This window comes from Micromys minutus (genome assembly GCF_963924665.1).
Source record: "Micromys minutus genome assembly, chromosome: 11".
Taxonomy (NCBI): domain Eukaryota; kingdom Metazoa; phylum Chordata; class Mammalia; order Rodentia; family Muridae; genus Micromys; species Micromys minutus.
The window spans coordinates 53,684,709-53,707,299 of NC_137980.1; the positions used below are offsets into that span (position 1 = coordinate 53,684,709).

The 22,591-nt window shown below is 44.7% G+C and overlaps 1 protein-coding gene across 1 annotated transcript in view; it reads right to left on the reverse strand.

The window, feature by feature from the left end:
• Window positions 1-4,707: 4,707 nt before the first annotated feature.
• The window catches only part of ASXL1 (ASXL transcriptional regulator 1), a 63,117-nt gene continuing 45,233 nt past the window's right edge, over window positions 4,708-22,591 (reverse strand). Inside the window, exons 4-12 of the mRNA XM_080925296.1 lie at window positions 16,119-16,239; window positions 15,946-16,043; window positions 14,956-15,049; window positions 14,337-14,489; window positions 14,057-14,220; window positions 13,865-13,961; window positions 11,476-11,581; window positions 10,220-10,844; window positions 4,708-9,375 (exon numbers count right to left, since the gene is read on the reverse strand). Coding sequence (XP_080781422.1) covers window positions 6,496-9,375; window positions 10,220-10,844; window positions 11,476-11,581; window positions 13,865-13,961; window positions 14,057-14,220; window positions 14,337-14,489; window positions 14,956-15,049; window positions 15,946-16,043; window positions 16,119-16,239 — 4,338 coding nt within the window. The 3' untranslated portion in view covers window positions 4,708-6,495. The remainder of the gene's footprint in view (window positions 9,376-10,219; window positions 10,845-11,475; window positions 11,582-13,864; window positions 13,962-14,056; window positions 14,221-14,336; window positions 14,490-14,955; window positions 15,050-15,945; window positions 16,044-16,118; window positions 16,240-22,591) is intronic.

Here is a 22,591-nt window from a genome sequence, read left to right on the forward strand (position 1 = left end):
AACTCAGAGGGTTGATACTTTTAATTTGTAATTTTTTGTAAAACTTTTTACAAGATAGTAAAGTATTTCACCAGAATACCAGTTTCAATCCGTCCGTGGTCTGATTTTTATATAATTTAGTGGTGCTTTAGAGACTTTGTTTTGTTGTTTCTGAGCGTAACAGCTCAATCCTCTCTTGCCTGTATCTACCTAAGACCAATGTGAACCTTTGTATTTTGCTCCTAATTTTGGACTCAGTGGAAGTGTACTGTTTACATGTACAGATGCCCCATCCCTGTGTTTTCTGCAAGACGCGCGCTAGAGGAGGAAGACTGCACCTCACTAGCTCATCTGCTTAGCAAAGCCACAAAACAAACCTCTCACTTTGTACCCGTTTCCACCTAAAAACAAAAACCTTCACCACCTGGAACTCAGATTTGCCAACACATTCTGCCTGGTAGATGCCCCGGGCCTCTGTCATGTGTTCCCTTAGGAGTCAAGGCAGCACCTTCTGCCAGCTGGGTGGGCACAGCACTCAGGAGACACTGATGCAGGACTTACTGCCCAGCTCTGGGAGGAAGTTCTCCGGGCAGCAGGCAGTATGGAAGTCAAGGACTCATGGGCCTTCAGGAGCAAGCCAGGCAGGATTTAGGGACAACACAAGAGGCCATCAATCTGCTGGCATGTCTGAGACAAACTTTGGAAGAGCATGAGTTCCATATAAGGTGAGACTGTGACTTTGAGTGCGGATGGTACGAGCACTCGAGGGAGGGTCAGGGCTCCAGACAGTAAGCATAAGGCACTTACCGCAAGCAGTGGATGGCACCAACTTTTAAAGGTGACTTTATTGATCAATGGTTTCACCGCTAAATTATATTTTTACAGATATGCACCTATGCAACTTAATGTGGCTCTTCTAAGCAGGTGAGGACCTCCTCCTCAATGCTCTATATAAAGTGTTTGTGTTCTGTATAGTGAGTTTCCCAGTAAATGTGGCTTAATACTTTAATTCTTAGGATGTGTCTTTCTACGTGATGCAGCTACTAAATTCTGTTTTGTTTGTGGAATGACTAGCACAGGCCGACGCCCTCTTTCCCTCACTTTCCAGAAGACCAATGAGCTGTTAACGAGCGGTTATCTCCAAGGTATTACTGCTAAATGCACTGATGTCATAAGTATGTGGAATCCTTTTCCTTTTGAGACTGTATATCATATACCAGACTGAATCTACTTAATAAATACTGAACAACAAACCCATCACTGAGCTTCAACTGTGTCCCACTAGCAGCAGCAACTCTGCCACCCAGTCCTGGTCCTTCTGAATCTTATTTGGAAACATCTTCCTACACATAGCGTTTGCCTTTCCCTAGTCAGTAACTGGGTCACAGACATTCTCAATAGGTTTCCTCAGACAGATAAGCCTGCAGTTTCATCCTGGCACCTAGCATGTTAGAAAGGGAGGAAAAGGTACTCTAGGGTGCCCATCAGGTGACCAGCACTGGTGTCAGGTCTCCTGTGATGCGTTCAAGTCTCGGTCACCTCGCAACCCTCCCTCCAGACACTGTGCTGCAGAGGTGTACTGTGTAAACACCTTGCCTAAGTTCAGTCATTAGCCAAGGAAGAATCTGGCTGCAGGTGTGTGGCAATGAAATCTGTGCCCCATCCTGGTGCCTGGCCAACTGACCAAATCTAAGCTCCTATAGCAACTGCTAAGACTGGAGAGATCCTAGTTCCAAACATTCAGTAACTGACACCCAAGTCTAAGCAAAACTCTACCTTGAAAGAAAACAAAAGGCCACTTCCCATTGATTTGCAGTTTTCACCCTACTGGTCATTTGGCCATTTAGGTTAAGCTTTTAGGAAACATTACAGGAAAATGGCTTGGAATAAGTTGATTATCGTAAGTTTGAAAAAAAATTGAATTGTGACACAAGCACTTTAGGGAGGGTCAGGGGCATATATAATACATATACATACACACTCATATACCTACAAATACCAGTTCTGTTTTGTTTTTTAAAAGACAGGGTCTCTACAGAGCCCTGGCTGACCTGGAACTTATTATGTAGATGAGGCTGGACTCCTAACTCACACAGATCTGCCTACATCGGCCTCCTGAGTGCTGAGATTCAAGGTGAAGATCCACCATGCCTGGTTACATTACCAGTTATTAGAACCTCAAAAATTCTATAAAGCAGCCAAGTGCTCCTATTAAAGGCTGAGAATGAGCCATCTGCAGCCCTCGCTGTGCACCTGAGCTGAATATATGGGGTTAGGTAAGGTGCCTCCAAATACCTGAGAGGTGGGGGTGGGGATGTCAAGGGCCAGCAAGTCCTTAGTAATGCCATGAAAGTTCCCATCCTGCCAAAAAAAAAAAAAAATTGCTGAGATTCACTAAGGGACCACAAAAGGACCACAACCTTCACAAGAACAGGATCGTGTGGGCCCTAGCAGCCTTTCAAGCTGCCAAAAAACCACTTACCTCTTCAGTGAGGCTGCTCTGGAACACTGGAACCCAGGGGACCGGCTGGAGGACAGAATTCTGGACTGTTTCTCTTGCTTAAGGTGATGCTTTCAGCCTGTTGCTGTCAACAGTTAACACAAGACACCATCAACTGGGAAATGTCATCTTTTTTTTTTTTTAATTTTTTTTTATATGTGTGTACACTGTCACTGTCCTCAGACACACCAGAAGAGGGCATCAGGTCTCATTACAGATGGTCGTGAGCCACCATGTGGTTGCTGGGAATTGAACTCAGGTCCTTTGCTCGTAACCACTGAGCCATCTCTCTAGCCCTGGAAATGTCATCTTAAATCACTGACAAGTTCAGTCAACAATAGCAGCAAACCTCCCCTTCATCTAGTAAGGGAAAACACAGTTTTTGTTCTTTTAAGTAATTTGAAATGCCCTAGGGCATGAGCTGACGACGCGACTTACTAAAGGGCTGGCCTTGCATGCTCAAAGCTTTGGGTTGAATTCCCAGTACCACATAAAACCAGGTGCAGCAGTCCATGCCTAGCACTAGGAAAGTAGAGGCAGGATCAAACCTGGGACGTATGAGTGTTTAAAACAAAATACCACTAGGTAGGGCATGCTTTTCATCAATGCACTCAGAAGTCTGAGTTGACAGCTAGCCTGATCTACATAGTAAATTCCCGGTCATACAGAGGGTTCTTATATGAGACCCTATCTTCAAAATAAAAAGCCAACCCCCGCCCCCTAAAAATCCCACCACCACACTGGGAGAACCTACTGTCAAATCTAAACCAATCATTGAGGTCCATCTCCCTCCATCTTTATGAATTCAGATTTTGTTAGGCTTACCTTCTAGCACTATTGCATGAAGCATTTGGTTCTGTCAAGAGCTTGTATGCAACCTGACAGTATGCAGATGCACTTCTTAGTGTCTTCAGAATGGTGAACATCCACCAACTGAGGCAAGGCAGCACCCAATAGTACTGTGCCAGGAAATCTTGTGCCAGGCTCTTAAACTGATGTAATGAGGACAAGAAGCGTAAGTACTGCCCAATTTGGGGTTCTCTAGGTCACAAAGCTCCACCTTCTCTGTAGCTTACAACAGCACCCTAACATGAGGAAACTTGAGTATGGGCACACACCTTGAGTCTGGTATTGCCAATGCTTAACAGGCCCTGCTCCTTCAAACAAGGTCTTATTTCAAGAGCATGTTTGCTGTCAAACTGACCTCATGCTTCCCTTGTTCCTTCCTTACTGGTCTTCTAATCTTAGCTCTGCACTCAGGAGAGTGGGGGTGAAAACCAAGTGTCACCTCACAGCCTGCCTGGCACTCCGACCTACATCCTGAGTTCTCTCAAGGCAGCAGCTACTCCCAAGTTAGTCCTGAGTTTGTGGAGCTATTAACCCTGGCCTAGCCAAAGTCCCTCCTGTGTAGAAAGTGTACCAAATCACCCAATGCAATTAGCACCCATTTGGACAAGACAGTACCCAAGCCAAGAATGGCACAAGATGTAGCCTGTACACTAGCCACTGCCTCATTCTGACTTAGAAACAATTCAAGTGGCAGTATACTGTCCAAGGCTCTAAGCTTAAAAGATATGACAGTCTGATGTAGCAACATGGAGGAAATGCGAGTTCTTCACCAGCAGGAGCTTTTATCATCCAACAGAAATACTCAACCGCACACCTTCAAAACGTCTGCTCAAGTGCCCATTAAATGTTCATCCACTAACAGGCACCATGCTTGGGCTCACTTTCATCGAATCTGCTTAGTTATGTTGGAATGAAATCATAAAACTGTGCACTTGAGCACCCCTGAAGTAGCTGTCCCTGAAGCACTTGGTATCCATGCAAGCTTGTTCAAACAACAGTGACCCTGAAACTGCCTCACACCACAAGATCACTGCCACCTCTGTAAATCCATATGGTGACCGGTATGAACGAGTTCCTGAAGGAGGAAGCCTGACCATTACAGATCCCTCACTCCCATTAGCTTTCTGGCTCTACTAACACCCAGTGGTAACATCCACCAAATCAAGAGTCCAAAGACCAGTGGAGCTACCAATTTGTTGCACAGGAGCCCTGTGTAGTCAAGAGGACCTGTCTGTCTCTGTACTTAACCCACCTCCCCCTACCCACAGACAGCCAAGATGACAAAGAGACAAGAGCAGGTTGTACAGGTTTATTTTCCAATACCAGTGAGACATACAAGAGCAGCACTTTGCTGAGCAGCCCCATGGACCAGGCCACTGTCAAAGGTCTCAGAAAAGGAGGACGGGACATGCTTGGCTCCTGCTCCTGGTCTTTGGTAGAGACTTATGAGCACACAACATGGACTTGGCCAATACTGAATTCACTACCAGCTCTTCACTCATACTTGATGGATCCCCCAAACCCCTCCCCACCAAAAAGACGGCCACCTCAGATGAAATGGCAGGAGAGGCGGCTTACAAAGAAAATGAGACTTGCTCAAGGCACACAAATTTTATACTTCATACAGAAACACTCACACAAGACAGACCTAAATTAAACAAGGACTCCCAACTTTCAAGTAAAGATACAGAAATAGGGCAGGAACTGGGATGAGGTCAGACAAAAACAGAGGGTGTCTACTTGATGGAACTGTGTTAGGAGAGAGGCAGGCAGCAGGCATGGCTTTGTTCCCCTGAAACCTACTGTCAAGAGTCAAAAGGAGCCTAGCGATCCCCAATATTGCTTTGACAGGTGATGGATGACCCTGAAGCCAGATCCAGAAGCCTGTCTGGGGGTCGTCCAAGGAACTCACCCATGAGTCTAGAAGCACTCAGCACTGGTGATGACCATTTGTTATAATGGCAGCAGCGCAACCACCCAAGGCTGGAAGGAACAAGACACGTTTGCTCAATGGTGCGCAGACTATAGTAGATTCCCTGGTGACAGGTGACAAGGCACAGGGCCAACCATAGGTCACAAGTCAGTAACTTCCTTCTCACATCAGGCAGCACAGCATTCAGTGGTTTTTGACAACTGGTGCACAGAAGTAAACGACACCATTTTAATCAAGGGTGCTGAAGACGTAAAATAAGGAAGAGACGTTCATGTTCTCTGTACAATACCTCCATTTACAGAATCGGCCAGTACTGTGTACAACATATAAATACAGGATAAAACGTTAGGTGCATAGAGCATACTTACAGAAGCGAAAAAATTCACTGTATACATCCAAGAATAGAGTTAAAATATAAAAATAAGAAACAGACTGCTTGGAAATGTAAAATGACTTTCACATACACAGGTGCATGGGTGCCCACTCCCACAGAATCAAATGACAGGTGGGTGGCAAGCAGGAGTCACCTGCAAACATCTGTACAATTGACTCTCAAGGTCTACAGACAGCATTTCCATAGCAGACAGCCCTATTTCCAGACCCCATTGTCCAAGAAGGGCTATTCAAGCTTCCAAGAAAATCTGTGGATCCATGGGTTACAGATTAAAGTTCCAAACTGGGTGAAGCACCAGAACCAAAGGTCAACTTGGCTCCATCAACTGGCAAATGACAGAAATATGACATCAAGATCAGCAGGTGTTTGATCCCCTGGTGGGCGAAGACGGAAGTAACTTTAACCCTGTGTCGCTTCTGCAACCATCAACTTCCCCAAGCTAAGTAGCAGAAGATGGCAGGGAGGGGCAGTGGAAGACTGACATTTCTGCTCAGTTCAGGCAGGAGAGTTCCATCACGGAGAACCCAACCTTCCTGTTTCAAGTCCACTTGGGTGTCAGACAGGTTGCCCTGCCACACTATACTGCCTGACTAAAGAGGGTTTAGGCTAGATGGTCTTGGGCAACCTAGTGCCCCCTTCTCCCTGAAAACCCTTCTGGCAAGGCTAGAAGGGTGTCAAGTGACAGAGGGCTTCAGCACTATAAATTTCATGGGGAGGCAAGATTTATCTTGTCTAGAGATAGAGTTCATTGTATCAGTGATATTTTGTATACAGATTTAAGATTAACCATTATTAAAATACACACACTAAATGTACAATGTTTCCAATGGCCATAATTTATTATCTCACCACAAGGCACAATACACAGAGCTTTGAAGGTCCAATGCAGTCGTCATGGCAGAATGCTCCGCAGCCTTGGCACATGATCATGGCTTTCAGGCTGCATGCACATTGGAGAGAGATGCTTTCTACTGCACTGCTATCAGTGAACATTTGCAGGGACAGTGATGCAGTGTGGCCTGTACCAAAGCTGGCTTGGTGGCTCAGCTGCACCACACCTCCAGCAAGGCCTTTGGGAAAGGTGGCAGAGCTGGAGGAGTAATTAAAGCTGGTGGGACTCAGCTGGAGTTTAGAAAACTTCCCATACAAAGCCTGCTTGATGTTGAGTTGGGAGGGGATGGAAGAAGGCTCCAGGGGTTGACTGAACCCTTTCCCTGGCTCTCTGGGTAATTTCCAGAAAGGCAGGTCCACAACAAAAGGCATCCCTTGCAAGTGACCCACTAGTTCCAGAGAACTGTACCCTGCAGCTTTTCTGTTCTCTGCATCTACCTTAACGGGATCCCTCAAAAATGTCTGCTCTGTCTTGATGCTGCCAGCAGGAACAGGTGGTGGTCTGGGAGTCCTGTTTTCCCTTGTAATCTGCACACCATCAGACACAGAGTTTTTGCTTGCTTCTATCTTCCTACTGGGAAACACTGGAGGGACCTCGGCAGGTAGTGGTGTCTGCTCTTCAGACCTGGGGCACTGGAGGGTGGCAACTGTATTCCTAGGACCAAACAGTTCCTTCTCGTGACCACCAGCATTGTTCTGATCACTCATGGTCCCATCTGTCTGCTCAGAACCAAAGGAGAGGCTCACATCTGTGGGGGAGAAACATGGCACTGTGGAGGTAGTGTGATCTCCTAGACCTTGGCCTGGGGCAGCACCTGGGTCACTGCCTGGAGACAGGGAATGGGTTTCTTTCTGCTCTTCACAAAGGAAGGAAGAGAGATGCTCTTTGGAATCTATTTCTTTCAGGTTACCAGAGGAAGGTGTCAGTTCTGTCACTGGATGCTGGGAGTCTAAACTTGGAACCAATTTGGCAATCTTCTGGGGCAGTCCAGGAGCCTTGGAGGCCTTTGCCCTGACAAGACCAGGACTTGCTCCATAGCTCTGGGCCAGAAGAGACTCTTTAAATGTTTGTGCAGAACCAGGGTTGCTTCTGGCAACTAGGCGATTGTCTTCCCCTGTACCTTGTAGAATGTCTCTATCCTGGCTCTGTTCTCTAAGTGGCAGCTCTGGGGATTCTGGTCGGCTGCTTCTGTGACCTGGAGCAAGAACCTTCTCCAGGGGCAAATTACCTTGCAGCAGGTGCATCACAAGTGGGTTGGTGACCTCCACTGAACCAGGCCTCGGTGGGCACACAGACCTGTGCTGGCATTCAGTACTAGACAGCAGCAGGGAGTCTGGGATCTTGTGGGGGCCTGCGCATACTCTAGACACCCAGCTCTGAGGAGCAGCCACCCCTTCTGTCCTTGTAAGCACACTTAGGTCACTGCTTGCTTTGGACAGTGAGGCGGATGGGTCCCAGTCCCGCTTCTCACTCTCGCCTAACAACCCCTTTACCACTGTGACTTCACTTGCATCAACATCACTGCTGTCCTCAGAGAGGTGGCCTTCAGAGTCAGAGGCTGTATCTGTGGATTCGCTATGAGGACTTGGTGCTTCAGAGATGCCATTCATTTCCACTCTTTCAAGGTCCACCCACTCACCATCACTGCCAGTGCTGCCCATGACTCCTGGAGGAGGTGCTGTCCAGTGTGAGACACAGCTCTCAGGGTGGGGCATACCTTCTGCAGCTGCCAACTCCCCAGGCATGGCAGCAAGGAGGGGAACAGCTCTCTCCCACTCTTTCCTATTCTGGGGCTCCAGACACGGTGCATTCTCTCTGGATTCCGGGTAAGACTCTTTTATTACCTCATAATTCGACAGAACGGGTACCCAGGAGGTAGGACTGCCGCATGCAAAAGCCTCAGTTTTCAAAGTTTCCTGTCTACTACTTTCCCTCATGAGGGGGCCTGTGGCACCAAGTCCTAATTTATCATCAGCAGGTCTATCCTGTAGGTAGTTAGCCAATGACAAATCAGATATAAAAGCAGGTGTCATGTTTACAGGCTCTTTCATATTATCAAAGGCCTGGTCATTTCCTCCTCCTAATATGTCTCCCAATGGAGACTGTCCAGATCTTCTCTCTGAGGGAACGGTGGGTCCTCGATCCTCACTACCCCTCTCCTGGGAAGTGGTACCAGACTCACACACAGTTCTATCATCTAGAAGCAACTTAGGCTGCTCTGCTAACATCTCAGCCACTGGAGTTTGGGAGGACAGAGAGGGCAAAGCCTGACATGGCTGGTCTCCGGTTGGAGCAATAGGGGGTTGGGAGGCATCTTCCAGTCCACTTGTAAGCACAGCTGGAACCCTCTTCAACAGGCAGTTCTCTTCCTTTCTGAGAGAAGCCGAGTCCTCTCTTCTGGCTCTGGGCATTGCAGCATCAGCCGGAGCGTGCTCTCCATTCACAGGACAAGGCGGCAGTAGTTGTGTTCGCTGTAGATCTGACGCACTCTCTCCAGGGGTGCTTGGGGCTCCCCTAGGCTCAGAGTGGCCACAGGCCTCACTACCATCACCACTGCCGCTGTCTCTGCCACCTCCCTCATCGATGGCCCCACCGCCACCTCCACCCGGGCCACCCCCCCCTCCGATGGCAGTGGTGGCCGCCTCTCGACTGCAGTGGTAGCCTCTCGACCCTCGGGCCTGCAGAGCACGGGCTTTAATGTCTGCGAGGGTCCTGGCACCAGTCCAACCCCGGCAGGAGGACTCTGTGATGGGGACGATCCGGGGGCATATCTGGTAAGTGGGCCGACCTTTAGCCACCCAGGGTGGTTTGATACGTGAAAGTTGAATCTGCAAGAAAAGCATAAATAAAAATTTTAGCAAGGTGACCTGATCTAGAACTACAAAGCAAAACTGAAATATGTGAGTCATCTTAGAGGTTCTAAGAAAATGAGTTTTCTTAACAAACAATTATAGTAAAATGGCTACCCATGACACCAAGACTCATTTTACGCTGCATGACAATCTCCTTAACTTTTAGATTTTGTTTTTAGGTTCATTCATTGTATATTTGCACGCACACATGCCATAACACACACGTGGGTGTGTTAGGCCGACTTGTGAGTGTGAGTTCTCCATCAAGTGAGTCCCATCAGATCTGGCAGCAAGCTCCTTTAGCCACTGCTATAAGGTTTTATGTTGTTAACACAAGCAGACTTTGAACTGATGGCAATCCTAACCCTCCTCCTGCGTTAGGCCACCAAACCCACCTTTCAAATTTAATTTCTAAGTGGATCTTGTGGGTCATGAAACAAATAATGTAACACTTAATAAAAAAGGATTTTGACCTTGAAATAATTTTTAACAAAAAAAAGTGGCTCAATCTGCTGGGCGGTGGCAGCGCAAACCTTTAGTCCCAGCACTTGGAGTTCAAAGTCAGCCTGGTCTACAGAGTGGGTTCTAGAACAGCCAGGGAGACACAGGAAAACCTGTCTCAGAAAAAAACCAAAACAAATCAAAAAGAGGAGGAAAAGAAGTGCATTTTCCTAAGTCAGTCAAGAAAAACTTTCTTAAAGTTTTGTACACCATGTAATTCATGCCAGGGCCAAAGAGCCTCTGCCTTATGGGTCCCCCTGCCCAAAAGCTCCTCAGAGAGAAATCTGACACCTGAGACAGTGAGTACCCAGTCTCTTACCCGGATGGGCGGGACTTTGGGCTCCTCTTTAGTGGGCTGTGGCTTTTCTGTGTGAGCACTTTCAATTGTGTTACGAAAGGACTGACGGTCATCAAGCCGGGGCTTCTTTTCGGGAAAGGATGCAGAGGCTTCCTGCTCAAAGGATTTTCTCTTCTGATCCTTTGTCTCTTGATCCACACTGTCCTGAGGTAAGGTAGGGATTCTGTCTGGAGATGCAGAGGTACATGCCGAGTTGTCCGTTTCTGTTTGGATCTGAGAAGCCACAGGCTCACTTGGACACTTGGGACCCTCCAGTCCAGATGCTGCAGAGGACACATCTGGCCCAGGGGGACTGTTCACCCCTGCTGAGTCGGTCTTAGCATCTTTAGAGAGCGAAACATCTGGTGCAGCATTTGCATCGTTAGCAACCCCTGCTTGTTCTGGCTCCTGTTTTCTGTATAGATTCCTTCTAGATCTGGTTCGGAGATCTGGCCGAGAACGTTTCTTAAAATGCCCGTCCCGCTGACGGGTATTGGGCCCACGCTGTGGCCGCACTGACTCCCCTGAGACACACAAGCCACTCTTGGTTTTGGCCTCCTCCTGGTCCTCTTTCTGCTGCAGTGATTCTTCTTTGGTCAAACCCAATCTGCAAATCAAACTCACACCATCAACTACAGGCCAGAGAGTATGTGTCTCTTATTTCTGTGAACAATACACGCCCAGCTAACTTAGCAAATCCCATGTGCAGAGCACTAAGCACAGAAAGCACAGCAGCTTCCCTGTGATGACAGTAGAAGTGAGTCAACCAGACTTCCATGCTGTCATGTGCACACTCCATCTGTCCCTTGGCATACAGGACATCCTGCACATAACTAAGTCCCTTTGACAAAACAGCATGTTTGCAATATAAACTTAGTTTTTAGTGTTGCTAGGCTCCAGTCCGTGGCCTCCCACCCTCTCGACACTACCACATCTTCTCCCAGGGGCTTTAAAAACCTTTCTTGTCTCACACACTGGGGTCTACGTCCATCCCACCATTGGGTATCTGGGTCCCTTGCGTCTCTGCAGATCTAGTCTCACCAAGTGTGACACTGAGCAGTAGTTAGTCTGTGCTCATGAGTGCACACAGAGCTGCGGTTCCTCCTTAAAGGATCATCAGTTAGTTTGTTCAATCTACACCTGCAGAACCACAGATATGAATGGCAGATGTTTGGATGCCAACTGCCTATGTCCTCACAAAATGCCCAGACCAGAACAAATACTACTGAAGGCCTTACTTCTGTCCATAGTAATCTTCAAAGAACTTTTCCTTCCATTGTTCCACCTTCTTCTCCTTTTCCATTTCCTGTCTTAGCCTGACTTGCATCTCATGAGTGAATTCACCTAAAATGAAGAATTAGTTCCAGTTAATAAATTCTGGATACTGAAGTATCTGTTCTATAGACATCTTAGGTCTTCTGGTTCCACAACAAGCATTTTATTATTTGGTGTGTGCCCATACACGAACGTGCACCTACCACCTCTGTGCCCATGCATGCGTGTGGAGGGCAGAGGATAATCTTGGGAATTATTATTTTTTTTATATGTGTCTATGAGTGTATGTCATGTAGGCATGTACAGATAGACAGATGCCTGCTGAGGCTAGGAGAGGGTGAACAACCCCATTGAGCTGGAACATTCAACATGGGTGCACCAAACCAAACACGTCCTCTGGAAGAGCAGGGTGTACTCTTAACTGCTGAGCCATCTCTACCCAGATGCACATATTCTGTTTGAAATAAGATCTTTCACTGGCCTGGGACTCACTACTTAGCCTAGGCTATCTGGGCCATAAACTCCAGCAACCTGCCTATTCCCACCTAGTCAGTGCTGGACTTATTACTGTTGCTAAGGTACAACAGGCTACCCCAAGGTTCTGTGTGTGGGGGGCACTCTGAAATCAAAACCAGGTCTTCATGTTTATACAGTAAGCAGCTTACAATCTCCTCCAGCTCCTACCAGGCAATTCAAACCAAACCAAACCAAACCATGACTCCAAACTCTATCAGTGGACTTTTAACTCAGGACAGAACTTAATGCTTCTACTATAAAAGAAATTTCCTCTTCTATCACCAGTCAAAAGCAAGCAACACAATGATAAAGACAATGAAAAAACAAAAAGACCATTCTTGCATACCTGAAAGTTTATTTTTGAGCCTGGCCATTTGGTGGCATCTGGGAACCTGGATTTAAAGTACTCTCACCACCCTAAGTGATGAGTGGCTCATTACGCTGCTCTTGACGCCAACAATTATTACTCACGCCAAAGACACCTGCTTTCTTTTTGGGAACCAATGCCTTATATTAATACCTCTTGATAAAGAAGCTGGTGAAAATGAACACTGGGTTTTCCTTTTAGGACTAGCAATGGCTTCCAACAGAATCAGTCCCCAATAAAACCCTGGGTATCAGGGCTCAGTGGTTAAGAGTCTGGTTCCGAAAATCCATGTTAGGTAGCTTACAACTACCTGTAAGGGAAGATAAACACCTATAACCTCTGGAGGCATCCAACTTCATGTGCACAACATATCCAAAGATGCACATACTCATAATTAATTAAGGAGCAAACAAAACAAAATCCTATGTGCAAAGTCTACCAAACTTCTCTGATAGACGTTTTCTATTAAAAGATTTATACAGTGCTCTGCCTGCATATATGCCTGCAGGCCAGAAGAGGGCACCACTTTACATTACATTATAGACGGTTATGAGCCACCATGTTGTTGCTGGGCATTGAACTCAGGAAGAGCAGCAATTGCTCTTAACCTCTGAGACTTCTTTCCAGCCCCCTAGTAGACATTTTCACATCACAATTTCCTTCTGAGATATTTATTTATGTCCTAGTTAAATCCACAGAAGAGCCATCAAAACCTGTGCCTGGCTATCCCTGTTTCTTACCTGTGTGCCTTTTTCCATTGATGATTTTACTGTATATTGTTTTGCTGTAAGACACCCCAACTCTGCACATAAACTGTCACTAGTAACAAAACTCAGGGGTAGTCTTAGATCCTCTCCACACATTCACCATGAAGTTACTATAAAAAAACTAAATCCAGAGAAGTTAGCATTTATTCTAAGTGACTATGACTGAAAGAGAGCATGGTGGCAGTTGAGTGTCATGTTGGGGTGCTTTTCTTTACACATGCACACAATGCCATTACTGAAAGGTATAGGCATATAGTTTTAGTGATAAAAGAACACGTAAAATGAATGTCCCTTATATTTTGTGTTTTCAGAGCAATGTGTCCTACTAATAACCACCATGTATGTATTAGTGCCACGTGCAAAGCCTACCTTACATTAATATCCTTAGAGTGGTAAAAATAAGCACTTGGATTTTACACTTGATCTTAGCAGAAACCTGAAGTACTACTAAGTTGTTTTTCCTTGTTTGTTTGGGTCTCTGATGCGTGTAAGTCCCTGCACCATGTACACCCCCGGTGCCCTAGGAGGCCAGAAGAGGGCAGTTAGCCCCAAGAATTAGAGGAACAAGAGAATTCCAGGTTTCCATGTAGGTGCCGAGAATTGAAGCTGGGTCTGCTAGAAAAGCAGATAATGCTCTTAATCTCAGAGCTGGAAAATACCCACAACAGGCATCTCCAGCCATTTTTGATGAAGTCCACTCACCATCAGCAAGGCGTTCCCGCCAGCTCTGAGCTGCATGGGTGAAAAACTCGTTATTGAGTGCGCTGCTGCTGAGGCGCAGCAGGCCATCTGTCCCCACCTAGGAGGGACAAAAGATAAGACAGACACAATAAAGCAACTTGAGAGAATAGGAGCCCGCCTGGGCAGAGACCAAGAGGAGCTGTGCACAGGCACCTGTCTGTCCACTTCAGGCAGGAGGAAGAGAAGTTGCTGCTGGAAGTGTGATGGCAGGGCATGGAAGGTCCGAGAGTTTATCAGAGCACGGAGGTTGGTGTTAACAAGAATGGACCCAGGCGTCTCAAAATCTACCTCTTCCCCTCTGTTGCGCTTCATCTGACCTGTGATTTTTTTGGAAGCAAGAAGTAAGAGTTTTCAGTTTAAAGGAGGACACCGAGAGAACACCTTCTCAGTCCTGCAGGGAGCCCTTTTACAGAGAAAAATGCCTCCTACTCACCTGTGGCTGGCTTCCGGAACCCTCTCAAGAGAGGGGTAGAGTCCCGAGTGACCTCAGCCTGGCCTCGAATAGCACTGTTGCCCAAAGCCAGAGAGCCGCTGCTGCTGCTGGATGAACTGCCACTCTCACCATCTGCATGACGGCCTGAGAACCCTGAAGGCACAGCACTTTCCATTGTCAAAAGCACCATAAGCTGCACCCATAGCTCTCAGACAAGCTTAATTCTCCCAGAGCTCCCTGAATGCTGCTGTCAATAGAGGGATGCTTCTGGTTCCCAGCCCTGAGTTGGCAAGAACCATTACCTCATGGTCTGGCTTAAAAGATCACTAAATAGTGCCAAACCACACACCTTTTACAAAGCATTGGCAGAGTCATCCATCAACAGATGTTCACGGCCAACCCTGGAGTCAAGAAGAGGGCTCATGGCAGAACCCAATACGAAACCCTAATTACAATACAATACAGTACAGTACAATACAATACACTGCGTTCCTGGGTTCTCAAGGTTTTTCTTGGACTTAATAAGTCTACTGGTATCACACTGCTAAGTCAGAAGCTGCTGACACAGCCAGGTCCCCAGGACCCTAGGAAAGTTGCACAACACTAAGACTATACAAACCTGATGCAGGTTCCACGTGGGCCCCGTTTACTTTCAGAGGAGTCAGGACTACACGAGGCAGCATGACACCGGTCCTTTTCTTTTGTTTGTTTGCCTGTATTCCCAGAAGGGATTTAAAAGAAGAAAGGAGTCAATCTACAGGGCATTACAGCATTCCTTTAGCTCTGCCCTATTCAATGTCAAGGGCTAGTGATGTGGCTCAGTGTCTAAAGGTACTTCTTGCACAAACCTGATGACCTCTTTTTCAATCCCAACATCCAAAAGGGGAAGAGAACTGACTCTTCAAAGCTGTCCTTTGATCTCCACTACTGTTGCTAGTGAATACACATACACACACACACACAAAATTTAAAAGTTCATGTAGGGTTTGGAAAGATGGTTCAGTTGTTAAGAACACTGCCCACCCTTCCAAAGAATGTGGGTTTGAATCCCTGCACGCATATGGCAATTCACAATCAAAACCATAGCTCTAGTTCCAAAGGATTTGATTCCTTTTCAGGTACTAATTCAGACCATATGTATATGTGTGTGCATGTATACACACACACACACACACACACACACACACATGGTGCACATACACACATGTAAGCAAAACATTCATATACATAAAAGAAAAAAATCTTGAAAAGCAGTTCACATGCACACAGAGCTCTCAGGCAATGTTAGTACAGGTATGGCGCAATGTCAACACACTAAGCATTCCCTTAGCTTGAGGGGGACGGAGGGGGGGGGGAAGAATCACACACTGTTGTCTTCATTCTAGAGATAAGGTACTTGTCACAGATGGAGGTGACATGGGGCTGAGTGGTAGTGTTTGCCTAGCCTGCAAAGTCCTGGGTTCAGGCCCTAGCACTGTAAACAATGAATTTTACTCTCTCCATTCTTCAAACACATCTCCTGACTATCTGCTGAAGACAAACAAACCCTGTCACTTGTCTGCTTTCATCCCCCCAACTCTTCTATCCTGTCACTAGTGAGCCTCATTACCTGTGAGGAAGCCCTGTGGCTGTCCCTGGGATTGGAGAGGGGCCGGCTCTGAGCCTCTGTAGAGCAGGATGCGTTCGAAGATGTTTCATCCAGAGAAACTAAAAGACAAGAAAGCCCAAGCTTAGTCCCTTGGAACTGCCTCGTCTTTTCCTGGCTCTTGCTCTAGCACTTACCGTCATTTTCACCACTCACAGTGCTGGCTTCATTAGACCCACAGCTTTCCACATCAGCAGAGTCCTCTGGCTCATCTCCATCCAGTGTGGCTACATTTCTAGACCACTGCACAGCATCTTTCTGTGACACAAAGATAAAACCCAGGTGAATAAAACCTTTCAAACCAACACAAACATTCCTAAATGCATGATGTTTGGGTTGTTTGTTTCTTTGGTTTTTGAAAAGCTAAGAGGATTCCCATGCTCATTTCCTCAGATGTTTCTTAACATGCTCATGCATCTTACAGGATGCAGAGGGAAAGGGCCAGAAAGACCCAGAAATTTCTCCATATGCTTAAAGAGATGAGTCCTATCATCAATCTAATGCTATATCCTGTTCAGGCTGAGGGCTACCAGTTCTTTTCTACTGCTGTTGAAGGAGACCAACTTCTTGAAGCAGCCATCTCTGGGACACTGAGAAAGCACAGAACGGTAAAAGGGCTGTTGGTTAGATAACTGGGCGGCCTTTATAGTAGGCTCTACAGAGAAAGGCTGTCAGGTGTACCAAGATGCTGCCATGTGAGGACCAAACAGTGCAAGCACACAGTGCATATGCCTTTGAAGATGGGTTTGCAACTTCCTTTATGACTGTTTCACTGATCCTAAGATTTAAAAATATTATTTTCTTTTTGATTTGAACTTGAACTCCCAATTTCTCTTGCCTCTGCTTCCTTCTACCTCCCAAATGTTGGGATTATAGACATGCGGGTATGCACGCATACACCACCCCCCCAAAGAAAAACCAGAAGAAAAAGTTTACTAGCTATCCTCAACACTCTCAACAGTACTCACTGTATGAGAGCTCTAATCCCCCATAGTCACCAGTATTTGGTATTTCCATCCTATGGACTGGGCAATGGTACTTCACAGTTTTAATTTTTATCTCTACGAAAACTAAAGATGTTGTACCAAGCTCCCAACTGTGTTCTGCAGAAGAAACCTAGGATCTACAACTAGCCAAGGTCTCAGTCTTATTAGGCATTTAAAAAAAAAAAAAAAGCCCTCATTTATCCCCTATTTAGGAGTAAGACTGAATCTGCAAAAAACCTGTCACAGAACACCACAAACATCTCCATGCGGTGTTTTGCTCACATTCACCTATTACTTACCTGTATCATTTTACAAAGATCCTTTATTATGTTTTAATTTATGGGGGGTGGGGAAGCACATGGGAGTTAAGGTTAACCCCCTTTCGAGGTGAGCCCTCTCCTTCCACTGTGTGGGCCCTGGGATCTGACCAGGCACCATATATGCTTAAAAATTTAAGTATCAACTAAGTCAGGAGAACTGCTGGTTCAAGGCCTGCCTCTGTTGCATAGCCGACTCCAGGCTAGGCAATGAGAGCCTGCTGTAACTGTTCTCTTCTAAGTGGAGTGTTTAGTATCAATGGTGCTGTCAGCACAGTAGGACTAAGCTCACGGAGCTTAAACAGCCCACATTGGGTTGTCTAATTAAAAAAAAAAAAAAAGCAAGGCCCAGGGAGATGGCTGAGCGGTCAAGGGCATGTCCAGCACTCTAGAGGCTCCACACTGACCCCAGCACGCGCAGTGTCTCGAAGCTGCCTGATCTCCACAATACTTGTGGAGTCTGTGGGCACCCACATACATTAATTTTAAGAAAATGACAATCCCAGGTAGGATTTTCCTTTCTTCATGCATCTTGCTTCTTTCCTTGGCAAGAAGCAAGCTCTCCTCTTTCTTAGAAGGTTAATCAAGGGCTGTTCATTACGTATAACTAAACTCTAAGGAGATCCAGACCCTTCACCGTACACCACAGTTCCTTACCAGCGCATTATATATTCACAGCTAAGGCTTTAGAGACTCAGATCATACTGTGGGGGTCAAGAACACACGAAAACTTTAAGCCACATATCTGGGAATGTAGCTCAGTTGGTGAGTGCTTGCCCAACATGTGAATCCCTGCAACCTGAACACGTGGGAAGTGGAAGGAAGAGGACCAGGTGTTTAAGGTCATTCTTGATTACAGTGAGTCTCAGGACAGCCTAGGGTAGTTGTATGAGACCCCCCCCCTTAACTCATAAATATCCTTAAAAAATAAATAGAGGGCAAGCAACACTAAGATCAATAAAAACATCACAAACAAGGACAGAATACACAGACTATAACAGGCATAAATTCCATTGGAAAAATACAATCTTAGAGAAAAAATACAAAATTATGAGCAAGGTTTAAACCTAAGTAGAAAGCAAAATCATGTTTTGCTTTCATTTTTAAAATTTATTTTATGTACATGTATGTTCTGTACATCTGTGCACCATATGAATGCCTGGAGTTACAGATGGTTATGAGCCATCATGTGGGTTCTGGGACTTGAACACAGGTCATATAACAGCCAGAGCTCTTAACTGCTGAACCAACATCCAGAAGAGGGCACAAATCCTCTGGAAGTAGAATGAATAGATGGTTGTGAGCCACCATCTGAGTGCTAGGAACTGGTGTCCTTTGCAAGTAGATTTAACCTCTGAGCCATCTCTCCATGCCCCTTCCCCACAGAGAAAAGCAAAGGACCTCAAACATCAAAGATATTTTTCAAGAACAGGATAAGGGCAAAAGCTCCTTTGTAAGACAGGGTGTCTCACCATATTGCTCTGGCTATCCTGCAACAGGCTATGTAGACCAGGCTGGTATTGAATTCACAGATCCACCAGTTTCTGCTGGCACTTCTGAAGGGCACGGACATCTTTCTCCAGGGTCTAGCCAGGAAAGTACACCCCCTCATCAGGGAAATTTCTTTCTATAGAAGAGGCCGTTGCAGAAAACCACAATCTATCAAAATGCAGAGCAGTGCAGCCCAGTCCTAACAGATAAATGCATCCATGCATTAACTCTTACACCTAAGGCTCAGTCATTTTGGAAGAGGAGGCAGAAAGATTCTAAGAGCTAGAGAAAGTTTGCTGTAAGACTGTGTGTCTCTTAGAAATATCAGAAGCTACTTCGTGAAGTCTCACCAACATGGCTGCCTAAGCACAACTTGAACAAGTATGACAGTAAGTGACTGAAATAGAGAAGGAAAGGCTCAGCTGGTCTCAACACTAGACAAAGGACTGTAGCAGCTAAGAAGTGAGTCTTTCCCAGGAAGAGCACAGCCATTGGTTGCCAAATGGTCAGCTCTGAAGACACTCAAACAAGTAATGTTATAGAGACTGAGCAGGTTGTATTTGGTAATGAATACACACACACACACACACACACACACACAACAATAAAAGGAGAAAAACGAATCTATGAATTTGAAAGAGAACAAGCAGAAAGGTATGAAGAAACGGTTTGGAGGGAGAAAAATAGAAGAATTGACATAATTATAATCTGAAAACATTTTGTAAAAATTGCTCAGCAGGAAGATGCTGCTGGTGCTTCTTTTTTTAAAAAAAGATTTATTTATTTATTTATTTATTTATTTATTTATTATAAATACACTGTAGCTATTTTCAGACACACCAGAAGAGGGCATCAGATCCCATTACAGATGACTGAGCCACCATGTGGTTGCTGGGAATTAAACTCAGGACCTCTGGAAGAGCAACAGAACCATCTCTCCGGCCCGGAGATGCTTCTTTTAAATAATGGACCCGTGATTGAATGAAGTAGTTGCTAGGGTCTAAAAGGAGGGGACAATGAATAACATTATTAAAAGGTCTGTCTCTTTTGGGGGTAATGAAAATGTTCTAGAATTATACCATAATGCCCTTGTACTCCTTTATGTTTTAATTTAAATAAATAAATCATTAAGAACAAAAATTATTAAAGCAAACTATGTGCAGTAACAACTTCATTTTTAACATTATTTTACATTTATCTAGTTTATGTATATAAGTGGTTTACCTGTATTTATGTTTGTGTACCCAGAGTTCATTCACAGAGGACATAAGATCCTCTGGTACTGACTGGAGTAGTGAATAGTTATGAATTGCCTTGTGGGTGTTGAGATGCAAACTCAGATCTTCTAAATGAAACTAGTGCTTTTAAACCACTGCGCCCTCTCGCCGACCTCGAATTTCATTGTTTTTAAAAAATTCCTATTTTAATGCATATGAGTATTTTTTTGGCGTGCATGCATATCTGTACTTTGCAAGTGTGCTTAGTACTACCTACAGAGGTCGGAAGGCATCCAATTTCCTGGGACTGGAGTTATCTATACAGTTGTGAACTGTCATGTGGGTCCTGGGAACTTGATGTAGGACCTCTGTAAGTCCAGTGATCTTGACCACTGACTCATCTCTTCAGCCCTGAGACACGTTCATTTCTCTTAAATTTGATATAAAAATAGTTCTATTAAATTTGAAATTTATTTCAGCATTGAGCTATTAAATGAAAAAAAAGATAATAGTGCTATTTTTAAAGTGGGCACACTCTTCTAACAGTTTAAAGAGAGAAATTTTGTGAATTCTCATTAGTGACAAAAAAGCAGTTTCTGTTAACCAAGAACCACCTGCAAGACAAGTTTATAGTTAATGGTAACAACTATGGCTCACTATCCCTCTAAAACTCCGAAGTCTAGATGTTTTAGAATTCATAATTTCTTGAAACTTAGAATGGGAACAGAGTAACATTATTAGTACTATATTAGCACTACTTGTAACATACAATCAAATAATTTTAATATTTTTAAAACAAAACCTATACACATACCATACTTGGCAAAAAAACTGGACCAGAGAGATGACTCAGAATTTTCTGCCAATCTTAAAATATTTGAAAGAGAAGGGGCAGAGTGCCACACACACATCCCAGCATGTGGAAGGATGAGACAGGAAAACTGAGCTACACCAAGAATGTCAAGGCAATCAGCAACAAAAACAAAAAATATTAAAGGAGTGAGGTTTTACAATTCCACTTTTCTCATAAATTATAAAATGTAAAGAAAATTTAATGAGCTATTTCAGCAAAGTCCAAATTCCACATGTTTTGAGCATGCCAATGTGAAAAAAAAAAGACAAAATTTCAGAAGAGAGACTCATGTCACTCAAGCAATACTCTTCCAGCTCTGGAAGACCTGATTTGTTTATGTTCTAGTTACTCTGAACCCAAGACATTCTGAAAAGAACACAAAAGGCACAGCCCAAGGGGAGTAAGGCACCACACTCTAAACAGGAACAAAGACAATATACAAAATAGCTGTGCTCCCAAAGACCTCTAAACACCTTACCTGTTCTTTGCTGACTGTCATTCACTCAAAGGACTGCCAGGTCTAGTGACCTAAACCCGTCCTCCTAGCTACTACAGAAGAGCAGGGGGCGGGGATGAGGAATATGCCAAAGCTCTAGGTTCAATCCCCAATACCAGAGACAGAAATGGAGACAGAGACAAACAGCAGTAAGAACCAAATTGTTTCTCCTCTTAAAAAAAAAAAAAAAAAAACAACAAAGCGCATCTTCAAGCACAAATAACCAAGGAGGCCCTTAAACCATGTAGGTTTCTACCTATTCTGGTCACTCAGTGCTCACAGCACAGAAATAATTTCGTTCTCTCAGTATCAAGGACTCACCAAGGACTAGCAGATATTTACAAACAGCTGTTAGAGGGAAAAGATGTCCAAAATTAAACAAGCAGAAACTGAAAGAAGATAAATCACCACAGTAAACATTCTCTAAAAACTCCAACAAGCACAGGATGCTTTTAAAAAGTCATGAAGAAGCATAACGCACTGCTGGGATCTAAAAGCAGGTTATCAGAAATAATGTATCTCCCAGAGAACTGACTGTAAAGATGATGCAATGATCAAAAGCACTTGTTCTTGTAGAACAAGTTCAATCCTAGCATCCACATAGCAGGTCACACAGTGCATAACTCCAAATTCAGGATGTATATGACACACTCATATACATATGAGCAAAGCACTTATTCATATAAAATAAGTAAATCTAAAAACATAAAATTGAAAATAAACAACTAGAAAGAAAAACAGGCACTGGTTACAGGAGTTAAACAAAAAAACCAAGAAATTTTACTCAAAGACCAGTAAAACAGTTTAGGGGCTGCTGCCAAACCTGATGATCTTAGTTAAATTTTTGGGACCTACATAAAACAAACAAAAGAAAAGAAAAGAAAAGAAAAGAAAAAAAAAAAAAAAACCCAGAAAACTGTACCAAACAAGAAGACCCAAGTTTCCAGGTTTTATAATTATGGCAAGAGACCCACTCTAACAAATAAAAGATGTTTTATATTGTATTACACAACTTTAAAATACAGAACACTTCACACACAGGCACCTCTCAAAAGCAGTTTTGAAGAATGAAATATGACTAAAATCAAGGCACGCAGAGATGGCTCACTGGTAAGGGACTCCTCTTAGCAGAGGGCCAGAGTTCTAATTCCTAGCACTCAAGTCAGGTTGCTCACAACTGCCCTACCTCCAGCTGCAGGGGATCTGAAGACGTTGGCTTCTCTTGATAAGTACATTTATGTGCACAGGGC